We start from the raw sequence: 11,611 nt of genomic DNA, 5'->3' as shown, positions 1-11,611 counted from the left end.
AAGAATAATATAAATCATCATGGATCTAACACCCACTTGAGTGTCAAACTATCATGAAGAAGAAAAGGGTTAACACATTCATCTTTTTCTTGTACGTACTCTTGTTTCCCATTTTAGTTTCGGTTGTAGGATATACTATCCATGCGAGAAAGATGGAAGAGGAGATCGTGATAAGAGAGAGATTGGCTCTTAAATATAAGATTGTGGCTTGGTTTTCGGTTCTTGTCGCAGGTGCCATTGGAGTTTGTTTACCAATCGTTGGGATTTGGGAATATGATTTTTGTTCTGCAACCCGAAAATGATTTATTCTTCATTATCAAAGCTTTTGTAACTGGAGTAATTTTGGATATTACCCGATGCATTCAAAATTTTAATGAAGGAGAAGCCCTTGGAATTTTCCATTTACTGGTTTTATTGCAGTGATAGCAATAATTGGAATGCTGTTGGTGGATAGCTTGGTGACAGGGTATTACACGACGACATTGCACCTCAAGGAGTTGGTTATTAGATACTCTAAAGCCAGATGTCACAATCCTAATGGTTTATTTCAAGGAATTACAGGATCCTTAAGGCTGCGTTTGTTTGCAAAGGTGGGGTGGAAAAAAAAAACATGTGGGTCCTACATGTAGTGGGGTGAGGGAGAAGAAAAGGAAAGGAAAGGGTTTGGTGGAAAAGTGATGGGGTGGGTCCCACTTTTTACTTTTCCCAACTTTCCCACAAAATCCCACCAAATATGTGGGGTTTTAAAATAGCATGGGGTGAGAAAGTTGAACTGCCACATCAGCAGACAAGGTTCCTTGAATCAAGGAACCTTGTCTCCCACTTTCCCATCCCAAACAACCAAACACTCTACCATTTTAGGATTTAAAGGAAAAGTAAGAAATTTACACATTTTTCAAGAATTTTCCCACCCCTTTTTCCCACCCCACCTTTATTCCAAGGAAACAAACGCAGCCTAATTGTAGAGGATGTGAATCCGGGTCTAATTCTCCCTGGTGGGCTTTAGGAAGTCCGACAGACTGTTTTAGCCAAGGTGGCATGGAGCCCAATTCACTATGGGCTTGTTTTTATTAAAGCCATTTACTTTCCATCCTCAAATTTTCTTTCAGTTAAAAGGGGAACAACCATCACTTAGCATAGCTTGTTGCAGGGGTGTCAACAATTTGGTTTGGGGCAATTTTGGCATGAAAAGTACCAAGCCCAAACACGGACCATTTGCAAAATAATGATTTCAGTTTGATTTCGATTTGGTGCAGTTTGTGCTCTGGTTGATTAACCATTGAGCTAATGGTTTAGTTTCAAGTTAGAATAGTTTTGAGACCATTACCAACCCATTATCAAAGTGTTATAGCCCATTTTAAATTAAAATTCATATGTTCCAATTAATGGAATCAGATTTCCCCCTCTGTAAGGTGATTTGGAAGATGAAATCTCGCCAAAATATTGAATTTCATCTAGAGAGTGTGTGCTTAAGGAATCGCAAGTGAAAATGTGTAGCGAAGGAACCTATATACCCATTGACCTGAGTAGCAGACGTTGAAGAACGAAGATTGAAATCATTGATCATGCCCTCTTCAACTGCAATTTTCTCATATCATGTGGTGTGGCAACAACTTCACCTTGTCATGTCTAATTCCTGAAGATGACTCCTCCAAACTCACTTGTTTCATGTAGAATTGGAACCAATTGAATTTTGCATCAAAATCTGTTAAAGAGAATAAGCTTACCCTTTTCTCATTTGTTTGTGATCATAGGGTAACACCTCAGTTTGCAGTCTCTGAACCTTCTTCATCTATAGACTCGGGCACTAATGGGTGAAGCTATTGCTGTAGGAATATATGGTCTTCTATATTGTATTCAACAAGTATGTTGGAATATATTATATATGGAGACAAAAGCTATTCAACTTCTTCCACACCTGACACCTCTTGTTGAAGTGTTGAGCATTATTGAAGACATAAGATCTCCTTACTAAATTTCCCTTGTTGCATTTGTTTGCTGGAATAAAGGTGGGGTGGGAAAATTCTTGAAAAGAGTGTAGATTTCTTACTCTACCCTTAAATCCTAAAATGGTAGATTGTTTGGTTGTTTGGGGTGAGAAAGTAAAAATCAAGTTTCCTTGATTCAAGGAAACTTGTCTACTGATGTGTCAGCCCAACTTTTCCACCCCCAAGTCATTTTAAAACCCCACATATCTGGTGGGACTTTGTGGGAAAGTTGGGAAAAGTAAAAAGTGAGACCCACTACTATCACTTTTCTACAAAATCATTTCCTTTCCTTTCCTTTCTTTCTCCCTCAACCCACTACATATGGGGCCCACATATTTTTTTTTTCCCACCCCACCTTTGCAAACAAACGCAACCTTAGCAAACTTCTTGGAGCTATCAATGTGGTGGCAGACTCTTTGTAGCCAACTTCTACTTCCTAGATCTTTGATTTGTGTAATCAAGATTTTCAATGTTACCCTTGCTTATTTATAGGGACAGAGTCCCGATTCAAAATCACGGGGTTACAGTGACCTTTATACCCATCGTCTTTACCCTTAAAACTTTTCTCCTATAAGTTAGAGCCAAGTGTTGATATTTACGCTAGAAATAGTACATAGAAGACCCCTCCCCAAAAAAAGGGGTCAAAAGGGCCTTTATTAAGAAATATTAAAAAACTAGGGGTGGGGCTAGCCCTAGAGTAGCCCCACCTATGTTTGCTTATTTATTCAAAAAAAATAATAATAATAAAAATAAAAAACCCCACACCTAATATATACTTATATATAATCGAAAGGAAAAGAAAAAAAAATAAAGATACAGCTCATTTGTGAGGTTGAAGAACTCACTGGGAAAGAGTATCCTTATATTAAGTAGTAAAAATTTGAAATCGGGAGTCGAAATTGATGAAGACCAAATTCAAAATTAATTATGAATTCTTTAAGATTTTAGAAAATAGAAACAGAGCCATTAATGAAAAGAGGGAAATAATAATTGAATATAATTAAATAGAAACAAAAATAGGAAACGATCTGTTTTCTTGAGAAGTGGAAAAACTTAATAAGATGAAGTAAACTTATCAATCAATACCAATTATTATATAGTTGTTGTTCTAAGATTACTTATTAATCATTATAGGGTAATTTTCATCTGGACCCCTTGAGGTTTGGTCCAGGTCACTTTTAGTCAAGTTTAAGTTTCCTTTTGCATATGGCTCCCCTGTAGTTTCAATAAATGATTAAATAAGGACAAGTTTAATAGAAACGGTTAATTTAATAAATTTGGTGACAAAAATACCTTCGTTGAAATTTTTATTTTTATTTTGCTCGTCCCCGCTTCCTTTCTTCTTCGATTGATTTTCGCGGAGGAAACCCTACGCTACTTTGCTCTTTGTTTTGATTCGGTCAATCCACCTCTCAAACCCTAAAAACATCAAATGGAGTCTGGGACACTTTCAAACTTCAATTCCATTCGTCGGTTGAGATTATTCGTGGTCCATCCTATTCTCCCCTGGGTTCTTGGATAACGTGGATCCACAATCCAAAAGGCACAGCACCCACGAGGTCAAAGCCAAAACAACTGATTTTTCTATCTATCGATCCATCTAATAGGGTTGAAACGAAAGCCGTGGCCATCAAACAAAGTCGACCGTTGATTAGTGGGTATATTCATGTATTCAATATCCCAAGCCGTTGCGATGTTTCTGCGTTCTCGGATGCCAGATCCACTTCCAGATAGCTCTGTCCAAGCTTGACTGGGGGTACACTTTGGCGGTTCCCTCGTGTCGTTTTCTTTTTTTTGTGGGTCGCATGGGATCACATGTTGATTTTGATCTCCAATGTGGCTCACTCTCGGTCTTCTTCGTCGCGCGTGTTTCCGACTCCAACCAATACTGTTCAAAGGATCGTGCTGTTTATTATTTATTTTTTGGTAGTTAAATTAAATATAAAAATCCAAATGTACAGGGTATTTTGTCACAAATTTATTAAACTACGTTCGTTGTTGTCCTTAATTAATCATTTTTGACCATGGGGGCCTATGCGGCTTACTGGCTTGACCTGGCCCCTCGGGTGGTCCGATGTTCCCTCATTTTATATTATTGTTACTTATGAATAACGAACTACAATTTTATTTAATAAGGTTAGTGGATTGAATGGATAAAACTATTTAAGGGAATAAAAATCAGCCAACTTTCTTTTTTTCTTTTTTTTTTTGGGTTTTGTAAAAGCATTTTTCTTGAATTATAGTATTTGTAAAATAGTAGTATGATATAATATAACATAATATAATATCATTATATTATACTTTTTAAGAACTTATATTGAATTTTTTGGGTCAAATTTTATTGATTATTGTGGCTTAAGAAGAATCTTACTAAATACTAGTCCCAAAATTTACATACAAATAAAACACATACCTCATGTCGACATCCTCTGATACGACCAGCCCAAACAAAGTCCCATTTTTTTCTTTTTTTAGACAAAAAAACATAGCCGTTTTTCCAATCTATCTAAGAAAAGAACTCACTTCCTCTTTGGGCGGCTTTTAAGTTTAAAATGAATACAAAGTGGTGTGACACTACTAAATCCAAATTTTATATTTACAAATCTTCTTTTGTTTTTAACACAATGGGTCAACGGTCTAGGAAACCCTCACTAAAACTATACTGATAGGGATGAGGATTCTAAAAGAACACCAAAGAGAGGTCCTGCCTAAAGCGCACTTTCAACATCGAATTGGTAGCTTTATTCACAATTTACAAATCATTATTCTAGTAAAATCAAATCCCACATTTCTCCTCCTTTTTTATACAATTTAAGTCAACGAATTATATAAAGTGAATTATATATATATCAAATTAATTGGGAGGCCGTATAAAAGTATAAACCTCTTTCACTTTTTTCTCTCTTCTTAATTAATTAATTTCATTTATAGAGAAGTATCTGGGAATATTCTCTCTTCCTGTATTGGTTTAGGGTTCATTGAAGCGACTTTCAAGTTTAAAATGAAGACATGGTGGGATGACACTTCTATAATCCAAAAATAAATTTACAAAATCTATATTGTAGTAAAATCCAATCCCACATTTCTCCTCGTCTTTTACACCATCTAAGTCAACTAAATTATATATAAGGTGAATGAGAGGAGGCCATTCTTAGCCGCTGTTATATAGAGATATCAATTTAATTGGGAGTTCAGGTCTATACTCCTACAAACCTCTTTCACTTTTTTCTCTCTTCTTAGTTAGTTTCATTTATGGAGAAGGTTTTGGGAATCTTGTCTCTTCTCTCGTTTCTGTTTCTTCCTGTTTTAGTTTCAGGTGATTGTACATGTAGCCCTGCAGATAACTCTGGAGTTAACAAGGAAAAAGCACTTAAGTACAAGATAGGAGCCATCGCTTCCATCCTGTTTGGCGGTTCATTTGGGGTATTGCTTCCGGTTTTGGGGAAGAGAATTCCGGCTCTCAGGCCGGAAAATGACATGTTCTTGATAATCAAAGTTTTTGCAGCAGGAGTGATCCTCTCAACTGGGTTCATACATGTACTACCGGATGGATTCGACAAGTTATCATCTCCATGTCTCAGTACGCACCCATGGGGGGTCTTTCCATTCACAGGCTTCATTGCAATGTGTGCTGCAATTGGGACTTTAATGGTGGATACTTTTGCTACTGCATACTTCAACCAATCCCACCTCAACCAGGCAAAACTACAGAGTTTAGACCAGGAGAATGGAGAAGGAGATCATTCACGCACAACTGATCATTCAGCAGCTTTGGAACTTATCCGGCATCGAGTCATTACACAGGTGAATTGGGTTATACATATATTTTTGTAGAAATGTTCTAGTTTCTCTTCTTTTTAATTATCGTCTAATGCCTTTTGATATCATATATAATTAAATCGCAGGTTTTGGAGTTGGGGATTGTGGTTCACTCTGTGATCATAGGGATTTCATTGGGTGCTTCCGAATCACCCAGTGTAATAAGGCCTCTGGTTGCTGCACTTTCTTTCCACCAGTTCTTTGAGGGTGTTGGACTTGGTGGTTGCATCGCCCAGGTATCTTCTTCTTCTTCTTCTTCTTCTTCTTCTTCTTCTTCCAGCTCTTTTTCATTTCTTTAATGTCTACATTGACTTCAACAAGGAGGGACCAGTACCAACCAATGACCTCTGTTTGCTACATGTTACCTGATAATAAACAATGCTTTAATTCAAGCCCAACTGATATTTCAAATTCTGAGACCATAGGATTCTCATACATGCATATTACATTTTTCCAGGGATTACTAATTACTTGCTAAGTGTTTAACCATACCAGTCGAGTGACGTACTGTATATATGTTGAGCTGCAGGGAAGATTCAAAGCCAAAGCTGTTACAATTATGGCTCTTTTCTTCTCCCTTACGACGCCGGTAGGGATCGCAATAGGTATTGGGATAAGCAATGTTTACAAGGAAGATAGCACCATTGCTCTTATTGTCGAAGGGGTGTTCAATTCCGCTGCGGCCGGTATTTTGATTTACATGGCGCTGGTCGATTTACTTGCAGCAGATTTTATGAGCTCTAGAATGCAAGGCAATATGAGACTTCAGGTAGGAGCTCAGATCTCACTTCTCATCGGGGCTGGTTGTATGGCTCTTATGGCTAAATGGGCTTGAAGAGTGTTGCAGTACTATTCTTCTGACGTAGTTGTCTTTACGTTGTTTCATTCATTTTAACAGTGTGAGCTTCGGATTATTTCTAGGAACGAAATTTTTTATTTGATTATAAGGTTAAGGGTTCTAGGTTATTTTCATTGTCAAAGTTTGGTGGTTCTTCCCACCTTGTAAACTCTTCTTTGTGTGAGTGGCTATTTTTTATTGAAATAATATTATTTGTAAAATAGTAAAAAAAAATCTGGTTATCTTGATTTTTATATAATTATTTTGGCTGGTTTTTCTTTCCCTTTTTGAAAGAGTAAAATGTACTTATTATTATAGATATAACATATACTTTTATTACCAAAAATTGACTTATGATCTCACATCTTCCTAATGAAAAAATTGATAAGCCTAAGACAAAAGGAAAAGGTAACACAACAAATTAAACAACTTATTTTTATCAAGATCGGAATCAGTTGACAAAGAGTTGCAGAAATGAAGTAATGAACTCTGAGAGAAAAGCTTAGTTCTCAATCCCAAAGGTCTAGGAGACCATACACTCTTAGTCCATTCACAAGAAAGAAAAATGTGTCAAATGCATTTTGTAAAATCATCAATTAAAACACAAGAAAAACAAATTGAAGTCTAGACAAGACAAGAGTGCATTAATTGGAATACAACATTTTGAATTTAGGATGAATCTTTATTTTCCATAAAAACTTTCACCAAGGAGAGAACTCATGGCTAAGATTTGAAAACTTTAAATTAAATAAGGCTTGTCAAGCAAGTTTTGTAGAAAAAAAAGTTAGAGTTAAAGCTTAACAGAGATTTACAAGAATTAGGATTAAAGTTAAAGTCAAAGAACAAAGAAAATTAGCAAGGGCTGGGAAAGAAAGTTGAATTCACGAAGTCAACAAATCTCTTCTTCCCACCACGTCTGCGATGCAGGCTCATCCCCAAGGGCCAAGGTTGAAAATGGTTATTAATCTCTACAATTTTATGATCACAAGTTTCTGAAACTCAAGGGTCGACAAACCAAAAGAAGGTCTTCTTTCCATTTCCACATTTCAGAAAAACCATGCGTCCATGCCTGCACATATAGGAAGAATATTTCATAAGTTATTTCCAGACAATAGAGCCTCTTTTATTCATCACCAAATTGGCTTTCATGCTAATGCAGTTGTTGTAGGTGCCTTTCAAAGACTAGTGGCTGATCAGCTGACAATGCTCTTGTAGCAAGCTCTGTCAGGGCAGCTCTAGTAGCTTTAGTTGCAGCAGTTGGTTAGTAAGAACCTCCCTCTTCAGCTAATCTGGATAAAAAAATAAGAGAAGTAGGAAATATTTAGCTTTAAGACACTGAGCCCAATTAGAAAATGACTAAGTCAATAGTCTCCAACCTTGACACAGTATTAATTCCAAATTGACATCCTCCATCCTTTTAAAACCCAAACTCCCCAAACTTCTTCGCCCCAAGCAGAATTTATCCCAAATTATAAAAGTCACTTTCTTATCTTCACGGCTCTGACCAAACCAAAAGTGCTGACAAATTGAATCCATTTTGTGACAAACAACCTAGGAAACAATATATATTGCATATGATAAATAGGGAGAGGGGATGTGGTGGTTTCCAATAGTGATGGGCAAGTTCAAGCAAGGAGGAATCCTTTCACTCACATAAGGGTTGAGTATGGGATGAGACACAAGGTTAGTTTAGTAATTTAACATTTTGAGGGCATTTTGTTCATTTCATATTAAGAGTTAATTGCCTGGGCACTAAATGAAATTGTCAAGTTAGGGGTTAAACATATATAATTTAGGTCACTTGAGGGAGGCTATACGAGTTTTGGCCCAACTTAAGTGGGGCAAATGTACAAAACGCATACCTTATTTTTTGAGTTTTTTATAGGTTGCACACTATAATAGGGGTTAACCTTTGTGTACCTCACTCAAGGTTTGAAATATCACCAATATTTTGGGTGTCGGTGTTTGTTGACACCACCGACACCATGAAATATTAGAAACATTTCACTGACATTTGGAATGGTGTCGATGAAAAATCAACCCCTGATTTCGGGGGGCATTTAGGGTCATTTTGGCCTAAATTTTGTTGTGTAGCCTAATTTGAGACCAATAAATACATTGGAAGCTTTATTTTGGCCTAGAACATCACCTAATTAATGTTCCTAATCGGCTCATGCCTAGTTGTATGCGGGCAAAAATGAAAGTCTGAAAACTCATATAAACCAAAGTAAACTGATAAGTATAGCTCATCCTTCACATTCTATTGTAGATGGACATGGGTTTCTTGGAGTTTGTTTGCAATTTGGGCTTTGGCCCATGAATGGTCGTGGCTTAAAAAAAGGGGCAAAAATCATGTTAAAATTCCACAAAAAATAAAACAAAACTCCCTTTAATGTCACCGACACAAAGATATATCACCGACTTTTTGTACACTAATCATGTTGCACACTTGCAAAATGACAAGTTGCACACAGGTTAGAATTTCATCCAAGATTCTATAGGGCTTGTTTGGTTACATGAATCCAGAGATTTGAAATCTCTGGATTCATGAAATGCGAGATTTATACATGCTTGGTTATGAAAATCCTTGAATTCATGAAATCTAGAGATTTATCTTTTTACACTAAAAACGTGAATATGTAGATTTATTGGTGAATATGTAGATTTATGGGTATGAGGTGAAATCCAAATATTTCATTCCTACTATAAAAACGCTAAACATTTTTGTATTCACAAAAATTACAGATGAATCCCTTCATTCCACATGTTTAGTTAACCAAACAGTTAATTTTATGCAATTATGACTCCATAGATTTGAAATTTGTAGATTTTGGAGATCTTCAAACTCATGTAACAAAATAGACTATTAAGTCATATATCAAATGATCTTATTACCTTCATTAAAGTATAATGACTTAATTATGCCATTTAGACCCTCCCATACCCAACCTTTGGTGGGTGACCAATCTCCTACCTACACCTTGTTGGAAACTGTCTTTGCAGGACACAGCCATACCCCTACCGGACTCTCTCTCTCCCTCCGCAGTATTTCAGACAAATGCAACCCATCATCTCCCAATCCATTGGTCGCATACCCATTCACATCAAATGCTAGGAATCCATATTTCTTGCAGGAGTATGATCGAACACCCTGCGGGCATCTACCATACTTTCAATATTTGCAATACATCTCTATCACTTTAAAGGGATCTTCTCACCGTCCGGAAGCTCTTCTCATCGTCTCTGGTCCTGGCTGCTTTCATGGGCTGGCTGGTCTCTCATACGCTGCCAATAACACATGGCCGATCGTGATGATCTCTGGATCCTGCGATCAAAAGGATTTTGGTCGGGGAGATTTTCAGGAGCTTGATCAAGTTGCTGCCGTGAAACCCTTTTCCGAAATTCTCTGCAAAGGCTACGGATATTTCAGAAATCCCTAAACACTTTGATGTCGTCGACGTCGATCATGCTGTTTCTGGGCGGCCTGGTGGACATCAAACAATTTCACAATCTGAGGCTTCAAAGCTCGTGGATGCGGCCGAGAGTTCTATGGTTTCACATGCAATTCATGACTTCCATACATCTAATTTCCTCTACAGAACCAACTCCATATGTATTGAGCTCCTGCTCTCTCCTTTGCAACCTCACCTGAAATGGCCGAAATCAATATGAAAAGCCAGAAGGAGAAACGGTAGACGTCGTTTAGTGACAGACGTGATCAGAGCTAGTGCAGAGGTTTACTATGGCAAGCAATTCTTCCCCAAAGAAGCTGGATTACCAAACGGATAATTAGAAGTATTATAATCATTTTGACATATGACTTATAAAATCTTAGATGAAATTCTAATAGTATGTAATTTGTAATTTTGCGAGAATATGCAACCTATAATTTAGGCCACAAAAGTGAAGTATCCAAAGTTTAACCCCCATTTATAGTATACAACTTGTAAAAAACTCTTTTTTTACTAGGTAATTTTTATATATTGAAAATGGGGATGTTACATAATGTATCATAAAAAATAATGGAACTCATAGCCTCTTCACTAAGAGGTGTTTATAATGAATCTATCAACCATTGAATTGATTTATCAAATAGTTGGAGTGTTAAAAAATTTCATAGAAATTATATAAGATCAGAAAAAGAGGAGTTGAAAACCTATGTAAATGGTTGCTTGCAGCGAAGCTGCACAAATCAGAAGATATGGCAAGGATTCAAGAGATCGCTTAGGATGTATACGGCAGATTATCCCTTAATGCTTCTGAAACCATGAAATTAGCTCTTCTTAATGCACTACAACTCAATCAAAGGGACTTTGATATGGCCGCTTTGCATTAATTAGATAAGCCTCTTGGTGAAGGAGTTTGGATCATCTCCTTAAATTAGAGTAAATCCAACAAGTATCATTGAATTAAAATATTATATGTAAATTAATCCTATAATTTTTTTTTTTTAGGAGAGTGGGTTGGTCAGACCAATCCTATAATTTATTCGACATTTATGAAGAAATTTCCTCCAAGAAAATGAGCTCAAAACTAGGGTGAAACCATCAAAGAATCCCTTGGGTTTCATCAAATTTAGAGATGAGCTTTTCAGCCCTTCCAAACTGTGGTGGGCAGATGTCGGCCACCCTGACCTAATCCTTCTAGCCGGACAGTAAAGCTCAAATTACAAGCTTTGCTTTTCAAGGTTGGATCGAATTGATTTGAATTAAAGTCAAAATTTAGTGTTTGGCTTGGCACAAACTTGATCTTCTCTATCTCATATTTTCAGTAACTTCTTTATTTGTTGGGGCAGGGTCAAGGACGAGGTAATTTGACATGGGATACACAACCTAGCTCAACCCAGTAAGATCAAGGTTAGGGTCTGGGATTTTTAAAAGCTTTAACACCTCAAGTCGACCATATTGCTGCCCTAATAATGATCATAGAATGAGAGTCAGTTAATATTCTAGTGAATGGAGAGGTT

At 36.8% G+C, this 11,611-nt stretch overlaps 1 protein-coding gene across 1 annotated transcript; it reads left to right on the top strand.

The window, feature by feature from the left end:
- The first annotated feature begins 5,160 nt into the window (after positions 1-5,160).
- LOC149028082 (zinc transporter 3-like) lies at positions 5,161-6,908 on the top strand. Its single transcript, XM_089147694.1, has 3 exons — positions 5,161-5,792; positions 5,894-6,043; positions 6,337-6,908. The coding sequence occupies exons 1-3, from the start codon at positions 5,241-5,243 to the stop codon at positions 6,640-6,642; spliced, it is 1,008 nt and encodes a 335-aa protein (XP_089003820.1). The 5' UTR covers positions 5,161-5,240; the 3' UTR covers positions 6,643-6,908.
- Positions 6,909-11,611: the final 4,703 nt, after the last annotated feature.

Source organism: Hakea prostrata, chromosome 1 (genome assembly GCF_041222555.1).
Source record: "Hakea prostrata isolate BN-2017 chromosome 1, UWA_Hpros_2, whole genome shotgun sequence".
NCBI classification, from domain to species: domain Eukaryota; kingdom Viridiplantae; phylum Streptophyta; class Magnoliopsida; order Proteales; family Proteaceae; genus Hakea; species Hakea prostrata.
Note: the sequence above shows the minus strand (reverse complement) of the source record. Positions and strands in the feature narration are given on the sequence as shown.